General features: G+C 33.9%; 4 protein-coding genes across 5 annotated transcripts; 2 read left to right on the top strand and 2 right to left on the bottom strand.

Annotated features, from left to right (window-relative positions):
* The first annotated feature begins 154 nt into the window (after positions 1-154).
* Positions 155-6,627, top strand: LOC123671586 (eukaryotic peptide chain release factor subunit 1). The gene is made up of 7 exons (XM_045605511.1): positions 155-370; positions 429-604; positions 733-957; positions 1,013-1,257; positions 1,662-2,012; positions 2,346-2,493; positions 5,803-6,627. The coding sequence occupies exons 1-7, from the start codon at positions 285-287 to the stop codon at positions 5,886-5,888; spliced, it is 1,317 nt and encodes a 438-aa protein (XP_045461467.1). The 5' UTR covers positions 155-284; the 3' UTR covers positions 5,889-6,627.
* A 2,154-nt stretch (positions 6,628-8,781) lies between these two features.
* On the bottom strand, positions 8,782-10,589 carry LOC123671587 (charged multivesicular body protein 7). The gene is made up of 3 exons (XM_045605512.1): positions 9,711-10,589; positions 9,440-9,661; positions 8,782-9,315 (listed from the first exon to the last, which is right to left on the bottom strand). Exons 1-3 carry the CDS (start codon positions 10,521-10,523, stop codon positions 9,058-9,060), a joined length of 1,293 nt encoding a protein of 430 aa, XP_045461468.1. The 5' UTR covers positions 10,524-10,589; the 3' UTR covers positions 8,782-9,057.
* Positions 10,590-10,815: 226 nt separating this feature from the next.
* Positions 10,816-15,338, top strand: LOC123671585 (conserved oligomeric Golgi complex subunit 7). Its single transcript, XM_045605510.1, has 9 exons — positions 10,816-10,977; positions 11,029-11,118; positions 11,174-11,474; positions 11,524-11,724; positions 11,781-12,194; positions 12,490-12,896; positions 13,063-13,419; positions 14,694-14,940; positions 15,003-15,338. Exons 1-9 carry the CDS (start codon positions 10,975-10,977, stop codon positions 15,170-15,172), a joined length of 2,190 nt encoding a protein of 729 aa, XP_045461466.1. The 5' UTR covers positions 10,816-10,974; the 3' UTR covers positions 15,173-15,338.
* Positions 15,339-15,977: 639 nt separating this feature from the next.
* On the bottom strand, positions 15,978-19,600 carry LOC123671583 (U4/U6 small nuclear ribonucleoprotein Prp4). Of its 2 annotated transcripts, XM_045605508.1 has the most exons (7): positions 19,563-19,600; positions 18,301-18,585; positions 18,043-18,247; positions 17,627-17,959; positions 17,360-17,542; positions 16,818-17,033; positions 15,978-16,464 (listed from the first exon to the last, which is right to left on the bottom strand). In XM_045605508.1, the coding sequence occupies exons 2-7, from the start codon at positions 18,452-18,454 to the stop codon at positions 16,044-16,046; spliced, it is 1,512 nt and encodes a 503-aa protein (XP_045461464.1). In that variant the 5' UTR covers positions 18,455-18,585; positions 19,563-19,600; the 3' UTR covers positions 15,978-16,043. The 2 variants fall into 2 exon arrangements, with proteins under 2 accessions (XP_045461464.1, XP_045461463.1); XM_045605507.1 differs by lacking the exon at positions 19,563-19,600 and having other exon boundaries at positions 18,301-18,593.
* Positions 19,601-21,298: the final 1,698 nt, after the last annotated feature.

Raw genomic sequence — 21,298 nt, 5'->3', positions numbered from 1 at the left:
CTGATACTGATTTAAGGTCAGTAATAAAAGTTGGTTTTATTATTTTATAGACAAGAACTGGGTATTTCTGAGGCTGCCTGAGGTACAATTTTCTGGTTTCAGCTGGTTTGGTACTGCACCATACCAGATATATCTCGCTCTTTCTTTGCCTGGATTTGTGTGACAGGTTGACATCAGCACAAGTTCTCTTTTGACAGGGTCGCGCCATTTGTAAGTCAAAAACCTCAACTTGGTACACGTTTATATTAATTACACAAAGCTATACCAATAAAAACTAATTAAACATGTCAAACGAAGAGACTTCAGCTGATCGCAACGTTGAAATATGGAAAATAAAGAAGCTTATAAAGAGTTTGGAACTAGCAAGGGGGTGCGTGAACCTACTGAACTTTTCACAAACATATGCCTTTACCACGTATTTTTTGTAGAAATGGCACGAGTATGATTTCTCTCATCATTCCACCCAAGGATCAAATATCACGTATTAGTAAAATGTTAGCAGATGAGTTTGGTACAGCCTCGAATATTAAGTCTAGAGTGAACAGGTTGTCTGTGTTAGGTGCAATTACTTCAGTACAGCATCGTTTGAAACTTTATACAAAGGGTTAGTATCTAGAAGTATTCGTTTACGCCTTTTCACTTTTTATCTCAAAAGAACTCACTCACTAAGTAGATCAAATAGTGATTTAGGAGGGGCCGTAAGAAACTTACTATTTATATTGACCTTTCCAGTGCCTCCAAATGGATTGGTTATCTATTGCGGGACTATAGTAACTGATGAGGGCAAAGAAAAGAAGGTGAATATTGATTTTGAACCATTCAAACCAATAAACACTTCCCTCTATTTGTGCGACAATAAATTTCATACTGAAGCCTTGACAGCTTTGTTAGCCGATGATAACAAATTTGGTTTCATTGTTATGGATGGTAACGGTGCATTATTTGGAACATTGCAAGGTTAGTATTCTAAACTCATTCTCAAATTAAGTCTTATGAGACTAATTATTCATAGGTAACACTAGGGAGGTATTGCACAAGTTCACCGTTGACCTTCCGAAAAAGCACGGTAGAGGAGGTCAGTCTGCATTGCGTTTTGCTCGTTTACGTATGGAAAAACGACACAATTATGTTAGGAAAGTGGCTGAAGTAGCCACCCAACTGTTCATCACCAACGACAAACCCAACATAGCGGGTCTCATTTTGGCTGGTAGCGCTGACTTTAAAACTGAATTGTCGCAATCCGACATGTTTGATCCGGTAAGTAGGCTCTTCAAACTCTAATCATCACATCAAGTGTTGTATTTAAAAAAAGAACATATTATAAATATTCTCAATTTCTCAATGAACTAAGGAAACTAAAGTTTGCTAACCTCACTAACATATTTTTAAGTACTTCAGATTACAGTTTATCTTACAATTTCTTTAGCAAATCTCATTTTTAGAATGTAGTTGAATATTTCGATTTTTTCATCAAGATTATCTGAAATCATAAAAAAAAAACAGTCTTCCTTTCTATCATAACCAGAGAATATAAAAATAATAAAACAAATCGGTAAAGAAAATGAATAGCTTCAAAATTTTGACATTTATATTAAATGAAAACTGACATTATTCATGTTATAGAGTATTAAATGCTAAAATTCTATGACCAATGATTTCAGAGGTTACAAGTAAAAATAATCAAACTGGTCGATGTGTCTTACGGTGGTGAAAATGGATTCAACCAGGCCATTGAGTTGGCCGCTGAATCCCTTCAGAATGTCAAATTCATCCAAGAAAAGAAGCTGATCGGTAGGTATTTCGACGAGATCAGCCAGGACACGGGCAAGTATTGTTTCGGTGTAGAGGATACGCTGAGAGGTCTTGAGCTGGGCGCGGTCGAAACATTGATCTGCTGGGAGAATCTTGACATTCAGCGTTACGTTCTGAAGAATCACACCACAGGAAGTGAGACCATCCTCCATCTGACGCCGGAGCAAGAAAAGGACAAGTCCCACTTCACAGACAAAGAAGTAAGTCGGTTGTTAAATTTTTCAAACCATCTATAATTAGCTGAATAACTATATAAGAATATAGGAAAATTTGACAAAAAAGTTTTATTAAAAAAATAAGGAAGGTAGGACATTTTCTTGAAACGCTGATAACTCCTGAAACCATAGAATTCATTACCAACATGGCAAGCCCAATTTCTGTCATATTAACTGACATTAGACATCATGATAGGTAATTTTTTAAAGGTTAAGTGCCGCAGAGAAAAAACTTGAATTTCTTATTAAGATAAAGTTTTTTAGGTCCACTAGATATCGCTGAAAACAGTTGGTGTACATTTAAATTTTCTTTTTCAGAGTGGTGTAGAATTAGAATTAGTTGAATGTCAACCTCTACTTGAATGGCTGGCCAATAACTATAAGAACTTTGGTGCTACATTAGAAATAATCACAGACAAATCTCAAGAAGGTTCTCAATTCGTTAGAGGGTTTGGAGGAATTGGTGGTAAGTAATCCTACATTTAAATTGTAAAATTCAAAAATATTTCGGAATACATTTCTTTCAGTGTACGACCAATTTCATAATCTGCTCTAAAATTCCCTCAACAATATTTTAAGCGCAACAAACATTTGCTGTGTATTTCCTTATCAAATTAGAAAATAAAAAAAATAAAACAAACGTGATCAAGATGAACTTCAGGGTTATGTTTCGTTGTCATTATACTGTCAAATTTTTCACTAAGAAGTTATAAAGGGCAAAAACTCATTAAAATGATCCAAATTATTCACAAAAGATGTTCAGAGTGTTAGTCTAGTGTGCGCACAATAACATCAGTTTGTCCACTAATAAATCGACAGAAAACCATAAAAATAATGTGAGATGATTAACAAAAAGTCCATAACATTTTTTCAAGAGGTATTTTTACCGAAGGTGACTAGAAATGGATTATGAAATCGGCTCGTAATCTGCTATACTTGTGGTTTCCCAAAGGGTTGAGTTCTTGGTCCAACTCACTTCATATTAACAAATAAACTAACAACCCTTAATATTTTGTTTTTGGAGTATTTTCATCTTCAAACTTACTAACACTAATCCTGTTTGTCCCATTTGTGCCGCTCGGATAAAAATGCTAAAGGTATTCTACGCTACAAAGTTGATTTCCAATCTCTACAGGCAGATGAGCCTCTGGATGATGTTGACCTTGACGACTATTAAAAAGGTCCACATGCATCCTAGAGGTTTAATTCTATTAAAAAAAAGGTACACATTGTATGATAGATGTTGTGTTCTTGTAGTTTGCTTTTCGATGTCTTTCGATTTTTTAATTGGTTTTGTTTTTTTTATTTTCGAAGTTAGTTGGGGGGTATTAGTTTTTTAATTTTATTTTTTTTTCAAGTAAATGGATATATTGCAGTGTTTTGGTGTGGAATGTAATGGAATTAGTCTTATTGTGGTATCGGTGTTAATTGTTCAAATCCTGAAGTAGTGTTGAAAAAGATAGAAATTCACCTTTAATTTTTTAATTAATTATTTTCGTTTGAGAAGAATTTTATTTTCAACTTCGACATTTTTTTCAATTCAATTTTTTTTATTTTTGTATTTCGATTTAAATATTGGTGATATTTTGTTAAGTCAAATATTCTTCACCTATAATCTTTTCTATTTCTTGTAATATGAAATTTTGTTGACCTCCATTTCATTTATTTCATCAGAAATAATCAATTCATTTTCAAATTGTATTTTCTCTGTTTTGAATAATCTATACTTCAAATAGGCTATTTGACACTATAATAAATATAGCCTTATTTTTTGACATTCTCATAGAGGATGTTAGAGGACTTTTATGAAAGAACAATGAAATAATAAGTTTATTGTTCGAATCAAAATTATATTCACAAAAGAAAACTGTAGAGTAAATAATAGAAACAAACAGTTTAGTATATTGCCCTCAATTGTTTATTCTTCCAATTCACGTTCTTTTTTTTATTTCTATTTTTTTATCGCCGATTATTTTATATATTTTTTTATGCGAATCGAAAATACCTTTTTTATTCGTTCAATGAACATCACTTAAAAATTTGTCAAATATATACAGGGTGATTCACCGGGATGGCCTATTAGCCGTTTATGGAAAACGTTGAGCTGAAAATTTGCATATTGGGGTTTGAGACAATGATCTTTCTCCCTAAAATATTTTCAGATCTCTACAACTTCCGGTTATACCGGAAACAGACTACTACTTCCTTATTTCAAATGCCACACCCAGTATATTATTGCATCATTACATAGCTTTTTTGATGGCAATTTTGTCAATATGCCATACCTTGGGTAAAAATTCAACGGTTCATGAGTTATTGGGTTTCTTAAGAAAAAAATGGTGGCGATGAGGACTCGCAAGGATTTTTCGAAAAAATTTTTTTCTTTTTCGATTCCGCAAATACGTAGTATTGTTTTCGGCTTGGACCAAAAATGTACAGGGTGTTTATAAGAGGATCATGAACTTGGACAACTCAAATTCATCAAAACTCAAGATTTTCAAATAAGAACCTATATTTTTTATTATTTCAGTCGATTCTACGTACAAAAATAGTGGGGGTTACTTAAGCAAACCCTATACCTAAAATGAATACTTCAAGAGTTATCGGAGAAGAACTTCAAATGAGGAAAAACCGCTGTTTATAACTGTGTTAATAACTGTCTGTTACTGCCGGAAAACACAGAAAGAAACTAAAATTCGATGTTTGGATAACTAATTAATTAATTTTTCTTTGGGATTGTTGAGAAATCCATAAACCAATACAATTTTCAATTACGAATAATTCATTACAATTCTTGATATGTCAAATTTAGTTAAGAAAACATCGAATTTTAGTTTCTTTCTGTGTTTTTCGGAAATCGCAGACTACTCCACACAGTTATAAAAAGCGGTTTTTCCTCATTTAAAGTTCTTCCTCGATAACTCTTGAAGTATTCATTTTAGGTATAGGGTTTGCTTAAGTAACCCCCACTATTTTTGGACGTAGTATCGACTGAAATAATAAAAAATATAGGTTCTAATTTGAAAATCTTGAGTTTTGATGAATTTGAGTTGTCTAAGTTCATGATCCTCTTATAAACACCCTGTACATTTTTGGCCCAAACCGCAAACAGTCTTATAATACTACGTATTTGCGGAATCGAAAAAGAAAAAAAAATGTTTGGAAAACGCTTTTTTTGCTGAAATGTTCAAAAAAATGTGAGTCCTCATCACCATATTTTTTTTCATAAGAAACCCAATAACTCATGAACCGTTGAATTTTTACCCAAGTATGGCATATTGTCGAAATTGCCATCAAAAAAGCTATCTAATGATGAAATAATATACTGGGTGTGCCATTTGAAATAAGGAAGTTGTAGTGTGTTTCCGGTGTAACCGGAAGTTGTAGAGATCCGAAAATATTTTAGGGAGAAAGATCATTGTCTCAAACCCCGATATGCAAATTTTCAGCTCAAAATTATGATTAGTTTTCCATAAACGTCTAATAGGCCATCCCGGTGAATCACCCTGTATATATAAATTTATTTTGAACACTCTTGTTACACTTTATCGTAGGGATCATACTAATTTTATATCATGAAATAGTTGTAAACTTCATGACACCTAATAAATTTATACAAAGCGTGATTTTCTAAAAATCTTTTTAGTCCATTTGAGTATTGATAATTCTTGATCTTTAGTTTGTATATAGTTTTTGGAAAAAATATTATATTTGAATTGTAACAAAGCACATCTTTAGAATTTTTATTAGTAATTAATTCTGTTTTCTCTTTCAGGTTTGCTAAGGTATAAGGTAGACTTCCAAAGTTTGCAGTTAGACGATGAAGAGAATGGTGAACTTTTCGATGTAGACGATTATTAAACTTCTAAGGCGGCATCTAAAAAAAAAAAAAACTTAGACCGGTTGATACATCAAGAACAGGTTGAAACGTATAAGTTACAGTTTACATACAAATAATTTAACGGTCAAATTTTCGAATTTTAAAAAGATTGTATATGGTACTCGGCTCCCCCTTATCTACATTTAATTCATTCCAATCGAAGCAGTTTCCGTATTCGTGGTAGATTTATCGATATTGTTCTGTGCTGGAACGTTAAAGTTGTTAAAACGAATCAGGGATAATTGCGAAAACAGTTTGTCTCGACTTGATCAAGGACTCCCAAGAACTGAAGTACTTTATGCGACTCAAGGTGCTAGGTCGGATGTCAAGTGCCCCCTTATAATATATTGAGAATAGTTATTTTTCAGGTGCAATTAAGGCTTACGGGGCACTTGAAACTTGACTTTTACCCCGAACAATAAGTGCTTTTCGTTCGTTTTCAGTTACAGGGCGTTGGATAAGTTGCGGCAAATCTTATCGGTGGATAGCTTTGTTCTAATTGTTAGTATTTTTTATTCTATTTATATACTTGGAGTTACGAACATATGTTTCCATTATGAAGAAAAAGTGGACGTTCGAACGCTCTGTAACTGTTGTTTTTTGGGCGTTCTTGACAGTTTGCCAACCAGTGTGTATATATATACGTTAAATGGTTTTTTGTATCATGTCAAATGGAAATGTATGTCAACTCAGATGATTTGAAATTAAAAATTGTTTGTAGATATTGTACTTATTACAACCTGTGGAAACTCTGTTTTTTTTTTTTTTTATTTTTGTTATTTCGAGGGTTTTTACTTTGAAATTGTTTTGGTGGTTGCAGTGTTCCTAGATTGGAAAAGAAATGTTGCAACCACGTTTGTGCAGTTTTGAATATAAAAAATTCGCTTTTAAAAGATGCTTAGTTTCTCCACAAAAACACCTTTCTACCATATTCAAGTAAAGGGTGTTTTTTTAGAGCTATAGAACTTTAAATTGCAATAAAACAACGATGGATTATTCGATTGACATGAATTTTATTTATTCGCAAGATAATCTTGTGGCATTACATTTTAAATATGATTTCTGGCATATGACCGCCACGGCTGGCTCGGATGTAGTCCAATCTGGACGTCCAATTTTCGATGACTTTTTCCAACATTTGTGGCCGTATATCGGCAATAACACTGCGAATGTTGTCTTTCAAATGGTTAAGGGTTTGTGGCTTATCCGCATAGACCAATGACTTTACATAGCCCCACAGAAAGTAGTCTAGCGGTGTTAAATCACAAGATATTGGAGGCCAATTCATAGGTCCAAAACGTGTCTTTCAATAAATCGATTGTGGCACAAGCTGTGAGACATGTTGCGCCGTCTTGTTGGAACCACAGCTCCTGGACATCATGGTTGTTCAATTCAGGAATGAAAAAGTTAGTAATCATGGCTCTATACCGATCACCATTGACTGTAACGTTCTGGCCATCATCGTTTTTGAAGAAGTACGGACCAATGATTCCACCAGCCCATAAAGCGCACCAAACAGTTAGTTTTTCTGGATGTAACGGTGTTTCGACATACACTTGAGGATTAGCTTCACTCCAATTGCGGCAGTTTTGTTTGTTGACGTAGCCATTCAACCAGAAGTGCGCTTCATCGCTAAACAAACTAAAATGGACGTAGTGCGCGAAACGTATTCCGCACAGAATCAATTTCGAAATAAAATTGCACTATTTGCAAGCGTTGTTCAGGCGTGAGTCTATTCATGATGAATTGCCAAACCAAATTGAGAATAAATCGATCGCCATCTTGAACAGTAATGCCAGTTATATACCTCGAAAAAAACACCCGTTATAATGGTTATTTATACAGGGTGCCTCAGAAAGAATGCGACAAACGGATACCATGAATGAATTTTTATTTTATAAATCAAATCTTTGTGGTTATGAACACGAAAAAAAATCATGATACATATAGGGTGATCCAATATGCATGAAAATAGAAAAAGTCTAAAATTTTCCTAGTACGGATCTGATTTATTTGATTTCATAATTGGAGAGTTATTGAACAAAAAAAATTCACTCTTAAGGGAATGTTTATTGATCACCCTGTATGACCTTGCCAAACAAAGATTTTGAATTTTTAATATGAATTAATTCTTTGTGGTTAGGAAAAAGAATCATAATGTTCACGTACAGGGTGATCCAATATTCACGAAAATAGGAAAAGCCTGAAATTTTCCTAGTCCGGATCTGATTTACTTGATTTGAAAAATATTGAAGGAAGGCGCTAGTAAAGGGTGATAAAACTTCAAAATTTGAAATTATTCATTTAATTAGTTAAAGAGTTATTCAACTGTGAAATTTCACTCATGAGACGAACATCACCCTGTATATCCCAAACCAAGGCACTCGGGCGATTGGAACTTCTTGATACTAGTCCTACATTCATTGTATCCGTTTGTCGCATTCTTCTCGGGACACCCTGTATAGATTTTTCCAATAAGAGGTTTCATTTTGGGTAACACGCTATCCAGCAAATGTCGCTTTTGAAGCTCTCATCATAAAAATGGAACACTACATGCTTCAACAACACACTGAAATTGTTGAAATAAATAATCAAAATTGACTACAAAAATAGTGAAAAGTTTGCAGTCACAGTTAGCAAAACTAAAGCTCTTTTAGGTTGTCGTGAAGCACCTTCTCAGCCGGAAATAGTGAAAGCGGTAGAAAAATTTTATTTCTCAAAATATACTCGTTTTTTTTTTTGAAACTTTTTATTGGAAAATGCTTTATGCTCAATTAATTTGAGGGGATTTGGAAAATCTGTCAAATACCTACTCCAAATTGGTTTCAATATTTTAAAGGATTGTTCCAAATCAGAAAATCTCTTGTTTGTAAAGAAAATACTTTTTTATTAAAAACATGGCATCACAATATAGTAGCGACCCAGAACATTAAGATTATTCACTATGACTACTTGAGATTTCTGGTGAAATAAAGATTTTTTATTATTAATATCACCTTAATCTCCCAATGAATCTCTTATATAAAACAAAATTTAACAAATGACTGAATAGCAACAAACAATATTGATCAAAAGTGTGTAAAAATATCTGATAATTCAGGTATAAAATATTGAGTAAAAAAATTAACAAAGAACACGTTGAACTGAAATTCAGTTCACTTGAGAACTCATGTTTTGACTCAAATCACCAATGCTAATAGGCGAAGAAGGCACACTTGGTAAGTTTAATTCCATTTTTTCCATGGCTTTGATTAAACTCTCATCACTGTCCTGGCCAGGACTCCCCTTATTTTCATCATTAAATTTATCTTCTGCGAGCAAATCCTCTAATTCCTTCTCAAGGTCTTCGTCTACATCTATCACTGGTCTTCCTAGAGCATTTTCCATATCCGATTGGATTTCCAACATCTAAAACAAGATGAACATTACTTATGGTACTTCAACTATTGTGAGGTTAAACTTTAGAAAAAATCGATTATTTTTTCTACTGGATTAACTACTATTAAAAGAATAACTTCAGTTTTTACTCTACCTCTGCTACTTTCACCATTGTATCATCTATAGCATCAGTATTCATGCCTTTCTTTAAGGTTCCCTCAAATGCCTTCACAGCATTTTTATAAGAATCTAAAACTTCCTCACCAAGAGTCGCATCATGTAACTTATTCCATAAAATATTAATATTACAAAGTGTTTCAGTTTTTTTATCAATCCGCTTTTCAATTTCATGTTTCTTCTTTAAACTTGCTTTGGCCTACAAGACAATATATTCAAATTTAGTCAAACATTTGTGACATATTTACCAATTGCTTCTGACCTCTGACTAGGTGGGATTTTGCTTCTTCTCTGCATTTATTAGCACTATCTGTTAGGAACTCAATATTTTTCTCTAGGGCTTTTTCGTTGGCTTTTAGGGTACGAATACCTAAATCCACCTCTGATATAGGCTCAAAATGATTAGGATCACATACTTTAATTAATAAATTTTCAGGCCTAAGTGAACCTGTTTGGGTCTCTAGTATATCAACTTTATTTCTATTGTACAAGCTTAAAATCAAAATTTCAACATCCTTTTGCTTGTTTATCTCTAAATTTTTTTCTTTCATAATTTCTTCTAAAGTTAAGATTTCATTTTTATGATTGGAAGATAATTCATTCAGAAGTAAATCAGCTTCTTGATGTATGATATTTAAAGCAGCATACTCCAGTTTACTCAATTCAGGGGATAAAATTATATTCTTCATCTTATTGAGAGACCAAGTCAATGGTGTAGAAATAAGTGATTTAGTAGCCCATGCTGCCCATGTTTTTGGCTTCTTTTCCATAAATACTGCCAAGGGTTCGATCTCTTTATTCAGAGACATATTCTGCAATACTTCTTCTAAGCAGCTTGGCGTTCTTCCATTATCATGAAACGCAACTTTCAAAGATTCTAATGAGAAATAGTAAGTTTTATTTGAAGAACAATATAAATTAATAAGCTGTTTCCAAGATGTTATTTTGAAATTCCAATCATTAGGGTTTGCAGTTTTTGATCTCAACGGAGCATATAACACGTTTCTCCTTTTTTCATCTTTGAAGAAATCCGGTAAATTGTCTGTAGAAATAAGAACCATTTTAAAAATTATGATGAGAAATGATAATAAAGGATGATTTGTTATTTGTTATGTATTTTTAAAAATGATTCATGATAACATAACCAATGAAATAGTTCATTAGAACTACCAATTTATATATTGTACTATTGAAAGATATTTCCTTTTTAATCAATATATTTCATTACTGAAATTTTAATTGAATCTTTTGTGGAATTTTTTTTCCTTTATGATTGTTTACAGTCATTAAAATATGAATTTTAGTTGTACGAATGTCAGAAATACAAAAAGTAGTTCAAGAATCTCATAATTCAAATATATAAATATTTTGATTTTTTTATTCGTAAGCAGGAATTCTTCAGTTCAGGATCCCTAATATTTCAGAAGAATTGAGGGTTTACCGAATTGAGTTAACAAAATTGCCACTAGGAATTCAAACATTAACTGGAAAGCATCTTAGCCTCCGGAAAAGATGGTAGGTTACCGCAAAGTATCTAACAAGATTTAGAGTATTGAATTTTTTAAGGATATAACAGTGTTTTCGGAAGATGATTTCGATACCAAAGCCTGGGTAAACAAAATACTCGAAGAAGGAGAAAAACAGGATAAGAAAGAGGTGATCTTGAATTCTTGATGAAAACAATCAAGCATACGTCTTAATTTGATTTTAGAATTATACAATGTCTCTCGTTATGAAATTGCAACTATATGTCCAGCAAGTAAATAAGTCCTTGGAGGAAACAAGTCAAGAGGTTCTCTCCTCATTACCCAAAATAATAAGAAACACTAAACAACTTCAAGAAGAAGCTGAAGCTCTTCGATTGAAGATGAGTATTGTGCAAGAAGAAATCACCAGAATTGAAAATGAAACTGGAAAATCAATCAACACTATCGAGAAGTTAGATGATATGAAAAATAAATTAGAAATTGCAAAACAGGGAATTCATGAGAGTGATAATTGGGACATACTAGGTACTATAATTTCTGCTATTGAAAGATTTATACAATTTAATCATTTCAGTTAATGATTTGGAAGATGTGTTCGATACTAAGAATATAGAACAAATTTCAAGGAAGATCTTAGGAATGCAGCAATCATTGAAGTTGCTGGTGAATGTAAGTGATTACGAAGTTCGCAAAATGCAGTTGGAAGGTTTAAAGAATCGGTTAGAAGCAATAGCTAGTCCATTGATAGTGCAAGCATTTACATCAAACAGTACTGGTCTGTATTTTAAATAATTGTTAAAAAGTATGTTTCAATGTATTTTTGTTACTCAGATAATGCCAAGATATATACAGAAATATTCATGTCAATGGAAAGATTACCGCAGCTCATGAAATATTACCACAAATGCCAAAAAGAGGTGTTGCTCAAGAAGTGGCGAGCCAGCCTTGAAAAGGATCAAGATGATACTGTTACTCAATGGATGCATGGTTTCTACGATCTCCTCATATCAAACTGGCATACTCAGACTAAATGGTTCAACCAGGTGTTCAAAAATCAATCATCTACCGACTTTTTGATAGAAATATATGTAGACGTGCTGACATCTATGGATCCAAGCTTCAATGAATGCATCGATGCCTCACTTAAGCAAGTTGGAGATAAGTTGGCAATGCTGCAGGAAATCAAGCAAACAATGTTCCAGTTTTGTAACAATCTGAACAACGTTGTTAAGCAAACTACACAAGGTATGTAGAAGGATTGTATAAAGGTTAGCTAGTGAGACAATGTCATTTAAATCTTATTTGACATTAGTTAGCACCATCTAGGAAGGGGCTGCGGTACTATCCAAAAATTCATCAAATATTGACGAAACATATACAATGAAGGTTCGGATATCTGTGCTACTATTTATTCATTCTCCTTGAGTCCACGAGTAGTTCAAATCTGATTTAAATAGCGTTGTCTTACTTTAAATAATCTTTATCCAATTGTAGAATACATTTTTTGGAATTTTCTATTTCAAATCTGATACATTTGTAGGAAAAGTGGATTCGGCAAAACTTCTTATTCTATTCCAAACTGTCTGCAACCCTTTTATTGTTTACGTTAACAAGTATGCAGCCTACGAGCAGGCTTATCTGCTGAAGAAATTGTCCGGTATCAATTTCATGCAGGAAGAGCTATCGGACACTATTCAGAATCTGGGATTGAGCGTAACCTCGGTTATGGACATAGCAAGAGAATCCAAATATCGTTGCGCAGATATTACAGAGAACTGCGGTTACTGCGGGCTACTGATCGCACTCAGGGCCTTCTTTTCTAATTATGTAGACCACTTTAGAGTGGCGCTTAGACAAATTGAGAGAAACAAGAAGAACGTTGAGGATTGGACCACTCTGCAGCTTTGCTTCTCTCTACTGCAGATCTCTGGTGATGTCATGTTGAAGGTATGTTTAATTATAGAACGGTAAACATTTTTGCCAAACTGTTTTTTAAGTACGTTACATCAAAGGTGCAAGATCTAAACATATAATATATAACATCAATCCATTATAACACATACACTATTTGTGACATAACCCAACCTAACCTAACTGTCACTGATATTGAAAGGTGAAGGAGTTCGAGAAGGAGTTGACGGAAACGGTTTTGGGAGATCTCAACAGAAAATTCGACGATGTGGAGTTCAAGTACTTGATTCTCAACAAAGATGATCGCAGAGAGATAGAATCCTTGGTGAAATGCGTCACCGAGGGTACCAAATTGTCTTTGTTGGATCACGTCACCAACGAGTTCGTCAGTCTGTGTTCCGACATCCACGACACAACCTACCAAGTAGTGCTGTCACCTATTTCCAGTCAACTCAGCGTGGTGCAGTCCGCCAAGACTTGGGCCCAGTTTGCCAATTCCACCTTCCACTCCTCCGACATGCCAGACTATAGTTTATCACCCCAGGAATATATTACTGAAGTGAGTTCTCAAGATGATTTGTAAAGTTCAAACCCCAGGCAAGAAAGTTGTTTGTTACCATTTGTTGTTGGGTAAAAAACTAACAGTGCTGTTCATTAAGTGATGTATGGATACAGTAAAAATGCCTATATACAACACAACCGGTTCTCGTAACTTGTTACGGGTGTTTTTTTTCGAGGTATATAACTTTAAGTTGGCATTACTGTTCAAGATGGCGACCGATTCAACAGCTGTCAAGTGATTTATTCTCAGTTTGGTTTGGCAATTCATCATGAATAGACTCACGCCTGAACAACGCTTGCAAATAGTGCAATTTCATTTCGAAAATAATGGTTCTGTGCGGAATACGTATGCGCACTACGTCCCTTTTATTTTGTTTAGCGATGAAGCGCACTTCTGGTTGAATGGCTACGTCAACAAACAAAACTGCCGCATTTGGAGTGAAGCTAATCCTCAAGTGTATGTTGAAACACCGTTACATCCAGAAAAACTGACTGTTTGGTGCGCTTTATCGGCTGGTGGAATCATTGGTCCGTACTTCTTCAAAAACGATGATGGCCAGAACGTTATAGTTAATGGTGATCGGTATAGAGCCATGATAACTAACTTTTTCATTTCTGAATTGAACAACCATGATGTCCAGGAGCTGTGGTTCCAACAAGACGGCGCAACATGTTACACAGCTCGTGCCACAATCGATTTATTGAAAGACACGTTTGGTGACCGCCTGATTTCACGTTTTGGACCTGTGAATTGGTCTCCAAGATCTTGTGATTTAACACCGCTAGCCTACTTTCTGTGGGGTTATGTAAAGTCATTGGTCTATGCGGATAAGCCACAAACCCTTGACCATTTGGAAGACAACATTCGCCGTGTTATTGCCGATATACGGCCACAAATGTTGGAAAAAGTCATCGAAAATTGGACGTCCAGATTGGACTACATCCGAGCCAGCCGTGGCGGTCATATGCCAGAAATCATATTTAAAATGTAATGCCAGAAGATTATCTTGCGGATAAATAAAATTCATGTCAATCGAATAATCCATCGTTGTTTTATTGCAATTTAAAGTTCTATAGCTCTAAAAAAACACCCTTTACAAGCTCTAGAGACAAGTTTCTAAGAGGTCTCACAGAGGCCTAGCAAAATAGAATAATAATATAGAATAGTTACTTTGAAGTTAATTTTCATTTTTTTTAAAATTCTATAATCTCTTAATTAATTTATCTGTAGATAATTTTGAGTGAAGCAGTTACCAGCTTTATCTCTTCTAGATTGGCCAATACCTGATGACTCTTCCTCAACATTTGGAGCCCTTTCTATTTAGAGAGAACCCTTCATTGGCCTATGTCCTTAGAGCTATAAACGAAGAATACAGCATTACAGATGATACAGAAGGAGCTTTGGCAACCGTTTTTCTCAAACTTGTGGCAAAGGGTACTTGTCAAGCGTTTTCCGATAAAATATTGTGTATCTGCGAATTGAACTATCCTGCTAGTAGACAACTGTCCCATGATATTGGTATGTAAAATGCTTATTGGAGGTTTCAACTGGTGAAATTTTATTCTGTCTATTTTTCGTAGGTTATCTGAGTAACGTCATGCAAGATTTAGGTCTAACCCTTTCGGAAAATCTGCAACAACTTTCGATACTATTGAAGATTCCAGCGGATCAATATCAGTCTCAAAGTTCAGGTTATTCAGCAAGAAATGTTGCAGCTGTGAGGCAGATGAGGAATATTCCCTCCAATTAGGTGAAAAGGAAGTTGTTCCATAGTTGGGTGAATTAATTTTTAGCTACTTAAGATGAATATACCCAAGATGAATATATTATAAAAATTTTTTTTGTAGTAAGCATAACATCATGTACATAAACATAAGCTCGCTTATTTTGAAGATCCTAATATATTTTATTATGTTTCAATTGTTTTATTTTTTGAAACAAAGTACCTTAACGTTGTTTGAGCTATGAATGAATCGTCGCGTAAGGCAAAAGAGTTATGCCCAGGCGATTTTTCCTTTCTTTCTACTACAAACTGATGTATTATAGGAAAAGTTTCCTGGACTTGTTATTTCTCAAAGAGATGATCATAATTGGCCACCGAAATCTTGTGATTTAACACCTTTAGACTTTTTCTTTGGGGCCAATGCTCAACAATCAATTCAATACATTAAAGATGGAATTCTTGAAGTTATCGAGGACATGTAGCCACAAATTTGCGACTTGGTGATGGAAAATTTCATGAAAAGGATATTGTGCTGCAACCGTAGCCGTAGCCTAACCTAACAATTAAATAAATATAATTTGATTTCTCTCAAAATATACTCGCTTTTTTTTGAATATCAAAATTATGTTATGTTTCCACAACAAACGGCTCACCTCAAAAATTTTTATGAATATTATTGCATGGTTGAAGAAACATTCAAGTATATTTTCAACAAAACAAAATATCGTTTAAAATTCTGTGGAGAAACTTTCATCAACAGTTAATACTTAAGAAATCAAGATTTCCTAAAAAAGATTTTCCTAAAAATCAAAATTAAAATAAAACACAATAGAACAATGTACAAGAATTTTATTAAAAAGAACATTTCTTAACAATAAATAAAATCACTTAACTGACATCATTCGGGGGCCCACAATTTAAATGTCCTATCATACGAACAAGTAGCAATATATTGACTATCCGGAGATATATCGCAACACATAATCTTTCCATCGTGACCAGAAAGAGTCTTCAACGGTTGCCAAGTACGGTTGGTCCACAACTTGGCTGTGTTATCGTAGGAGGCAGTCACCAAGTAATCGCCCCCATCTCTTTGGAACTTCACGTCCGAAATCAAGTTTGTATGGGCCGGGATAGTGTACAGTATGTTCCTCTTTCTCAGGTCCCAGATCTTGCATGTGTTGTCTTCGCTCGCTGTGGCTATGTGATAACCGTTAGGGGAGAAGTCTATGCCGATTATGGATTGCAGATGACCCTCCATGAACATGATGCATCTGCCTGTTCTCAAGTCCCATACTCTGCCGAAGGAATCTAAGCCTCTGATTGAAAAATTAGGGTTAAGTGATTTTGATTGACATTCACTGCTATAATACTTTCATAACAGCCTCTTATCAAAATAAAAATTCGAATTTATTTGACAGAATTCTAACCAAAAAAGTCAAATTTAATGTCATTCCATCAAGTCAGACCTAACCTAACATAACCAAAAACGTTAAATGTAATGTCATTCCATCAAGTTAAATTTTTCAGCTACAACAAACCTGATGAAGCGAGTGTTGTGAAACTATCGTTTTGTTTTATTAAAATCATTAACATTGATATTAAACAGCCATATATATATATATATATATACAGTGTTAGCCAGATATAGGTTAGGATCACGAATGCTTACCCTGTAGCGCAAACAGAGCCATCTATTTGGAACGTAATGCAATGTACAGGTTTGACATGGCCTTCTTGATGGAGCACTTCGGTGCACTGTTGTAAGTCCCACAATCTCCAGGAGTTATCGTAGCAGCAAGTTCCAAGAAATCTGCCGGAAGGGTGGAATCCCATGCGAGAAACCCTGTGAGGCATGTGACCTTCTATGTCTGCAATCGGTTCCTTTCTGAAGTGAAAATAGATATTCGAAAGGGGCTAAATAGAAGAATATGGAGAATATTTTAGTTTTCAATTGGAAATTTATTTGTGATAACCTTTATGTGATCCAGTTTTGCTCCAACTCATTTCATTAAAAAATGTCATTTCAACTTTTTCAAAGCTTTAAACAATAAATCCAATTATATTTCAAAATTTGAGATAAATTCTTTGTTTGATATTTTTAATTTTTTGCAAAATGAAGCAAAGTAAACAGGTGACACTCAAACTCAGCGTAAGTATTAATGACAGTTGTGCCAACTTAGCAGAAAGAGATTCCTACAATCTTTCACTTACCCTTTCAAATCCCACAATTTGACAGATCCATCGGAAGCACAAGATGCCATATTGCAAACGTTCTCATCAAGACTCAGTGTAGCCTGGGGGTGAAAAACTATGGCCCCTACATTACAGGTATGTCCTTTCAGTACCTGCTTTAATTCGCAGTCTGGCACAGACCATATTTTACAGAGACCACTCCTAAAAATTCCGTAAATTAGTTTCACTCATTAACACAACAATTATTTCTCTTCTACATGTTATCAATAATCATAATTAACTCACCAAGATGCAGTCGCTAGTAATTTGGAATCTGGACTGAATTGACAGAAAGATATAGGTCTTGTATCTCCAATCTGACTGGCATGAATCGACAATACCTGTATTCTCTTTTGGAGTTCTTGCATTTTAGCTGTTTTGGTAGCACTGTTACAATCAAGCAACCTTCTTGCTTCTTCCAGCCGTTCCTTTGCTCTTGGTAATGAATAATGAGCTATCCAATGCCTGGCAATTCTCAAAGATTCGGGTCCTTCATGATACCAGGTAGTTTCTTGATCTTTCTCAAAAAGTTTGCGTTCTTCTTCAGCTTCTCTTCTGATTACAGCGTCTTCACCTATTCTAGATTGCGAAAAAAAGATTTTACACTGCTATGTAAAATAAGAGAGGACACTAAGAGGTAAGTAATAATAACATTAACTAACCGGCTTAATATTTCCCTAAGCCTACTTCTTCTCTCGGCGGGACCTTCTCCGAAAAGACAAATGGGTTCTCCAAGTTGTCTCAAATTCCTTTTCACCTCAGCATCATCGGTTGAAACATTAATCGATCTAGCCTTTTTCCTCCTTTCAAACTCCTCAAGCAATGCTTGTTTGTCCCTGGACATAGCATCTTCCAGTTCCATATATTCTAAAAATTATTGATGATAAGTAATTTGCTATAGAATAAACGTTGAAACTCACCATTTGTAGTGTGTACTTGAGGTACGCTGTTAGTTTCTTCATCCTCACTTTTATCTTCGTCTTTTTGTTCCAATCTGGCTCTTTCAGATTCTTCCAAAGATCCATAGTGGATGGTTTTCTGTTTTTTAACGTATTGTACTTCTTCGTCAGACATAATTATGTATTATAATTCGCTCAAATAAATTAACCTAACCTAACTAATAAATTGTCTGTTTACACTTTTTCTCGGCCTGTTCGGCAACCAGAAATGCTCTTGATTCACAAAACAAAGGTAGGTAGCGCCATCTGTAAATATACGTTTTTTGGAATTTTCCCTAATAAGTAATGTCGGACGATTCTCGTAAACATACAAAAACGTTCTGTTCGAGAAAGAAAATAGTGTTTTTCTGAAATCGTTCAAGAATTCTTACTTTCTCGGTACAAATTCAGATCAATAATTGCGCTTATCTAGTATGATACTAACTAAACTTTACGGGACTGTTTTTGGTCCGGAAAATGTACTTTTTCCAGTCTAGGACTTCAAAATTTATTCCTACTGGATTTTTGGATTGTGGGTAAATTGATGCTTGAAACCAACTCGCATCAAGAACATACATTTATTAAATATACAGGTGTTCCCATAAATTGGAGGTACAAATGAAAAAGACCGATTCCTCGCAAACGTTTTGTTTTCGAGAAACCAGGCTGTTAGAGTTTGATTTTTTCTTCAAGTTTTTTCTATAAGATATTTAACTTAGTTTTGGCATAGCTATTCCAATTTAATGATTTCATCATGTGTTATGATAATTTTTCTGGAACATATGGCCCGCTTTTTTTCTCCAGAACTTTTTTTTTGTGGACTAAGGTAGTTTAAAACAAATGTGAGGAAACACTTTGGTCTAGTGTAGGTACGACAATTTTTGGTTCCGTGTAGTTTTGTCGTATTTGCTACTTTGAGCAAAAATTCAAGATTTTAGCAGCATATAAATCAACTCTGATATAGTGTCTCGCACTTCTGATGAACATCATCACTGTCGATTTCAAATATTTTGGAAGAAGATAATGATATTTTGAACCAAAATAAGTGATTATCTGACTTTAGTCAGAACGATAGATTCAATCGGCATCAGATTCGAGATGATTTCAGCAGCATATATCAACTGTGGTGTTCTACACATCTGAATTTCATATTCACTGTCCTTTTCAAATGATTTGGAAGAGGATAAAGAAATTAAACCAGAGAAAATGTTATGTGAAGTACAATCACATTTCCGAACACCAACCTTTAATAGTAATTCACATTGTCGCTGTCGTCCAGAAAAGTATCGCTAGGACTAGGTACACACTACACTTGGAAGTGGTCAACCCTAGAGCCCCGGTCATCCGAGTTACGGCGGGAGGAGGCTTGCCAAAATAGTTCAAAAGTACACAAAGAAATTATTCACAGGCATCAGGGGATTCCCCTACGATTTTGAATGGAATTTCTATTTGAGCTTGGATAATTAGGCCACAGGCAAAAAAAATCGTCCTGTTCTTTTTATGACATTACCAGAATAAAAGGATATTTTGAAATTCAATCATTTAATATTATTATTACGTTTGATTGATAATTTGAAACCTAGTGAATTATTTTTGGCCTATCTTTTGGCAGTTTTAGAATTGTTCATGGGAATTTTTAGGATGTTTTAAAAAAGAGAGCATGGTTAAGCTAAGTAGTTTTGATAATTACTCGAGTATGAATGCAACAACTCAATTTATTCCTTCTGATTTTTCACATTTATCAGACTATAATATCTATAATTGTATAAATACTATCTTCATAGCAAATTAATACCATATATGTATAACCATTTGCCAGTTGATATGAATTATTAAATAAAAGAAAAAATAAGATAAAATTAATTTTATTGTTTCAAAATCAAATGACTGCCGACCATAGTCTTCCAGTCAGTTATGCACATGTTTGACTATAAATAATATATAATAAATAAATGAAAATTAATTCGAATTAATATATTATTCCAGGGACAGTATTGTTGCTCATTCTGTAAAATAAGATATAGTTTGAAAAGGTTGTTAGAAACCTTTTTACTGAACATGCTTTAATATACAGCACAAGAAAATTTTTAAATGTTTATTTTCCATGATTTCATATTTCTTGCACAATTCAGCTTCCAGAATTAGTTTTAATTTCTATGTAATCTGAGATATCAGAAAATTTGATTCGTTTTATAGAGCGTTTCTGAAAAATTGTTTCAAATATTTTGCTATATTTTAGTTTCTGTAGGTATTTCTTCGATGGGACACCTCGACATCGTATTTTATAGAATAGCTTCCAGACAAAGATTTTTTAAATATTATAACGTTTCAAACGTTATATGACGTTTAAAAAAAAATCAATAACATGAGGCTAATAAACTATCTTAAAAAATATAGGACATCACATTCACTTTCTCTTTAATAGTATGTAACTAACTTTAGTGATAATTTAAAACTAGCATTAAGTTGAAAAACGTTTTGGAATTACATAAACGGAACCTAGATATAGCGAAATATATGAAACAGAAATGCCCAATAACTAAAAAAAGGACCAAGATATCTGATTTCATCTCTTATTTAACTCTCATAGTTCTCCAGATGCTCTCTGGGAGCAATTAATTTGGAACATCCTGTACAGCTTGTTTTGAAGGTTTTTTCAAAGAAATGAGATGAAACCCATCTACAAAAACTAACTAAATTCTAAGTAAATCCATTTGCTTTTTTTAAAATCATTAAAACATCTTTTGAAATAAGATCTCTCTGTAACTATTTGAGTCAACTTTGTTAATTTCCAATCTATTATTTAAGTCCCATAATCACCTATAATGATAGTCAGTAATTATATATGAGAAATTCAATACTCTTACAGCTACATTATCTAGAAATCACAAAGATTTATGGAAAATCAATAGAAACAAAAGAACTGCTATCAACAGAAGAACTTTCAAACTATACTTTACCGAAGTAATGGTTATGAGGA

The sequence above is a fragment of the Harmonia axyridis genome, chromosome 1 (genome assembly GCF_914767665.1).
Source record: "Harmonia axyridis chromosome 1, icHarAxyr1.1, whole genome shotgun sequence".
NCBI lineage: Eukaryota > Metazoa > Arthropoda > Insecta > Coleoptera > Coccinellidae > Harmonia > Harmonia axyridis.
Note: the sequence above shows the minus strand (reverse complement) of the source record. Positions and strands in the feature narration are given on the sequence as shown.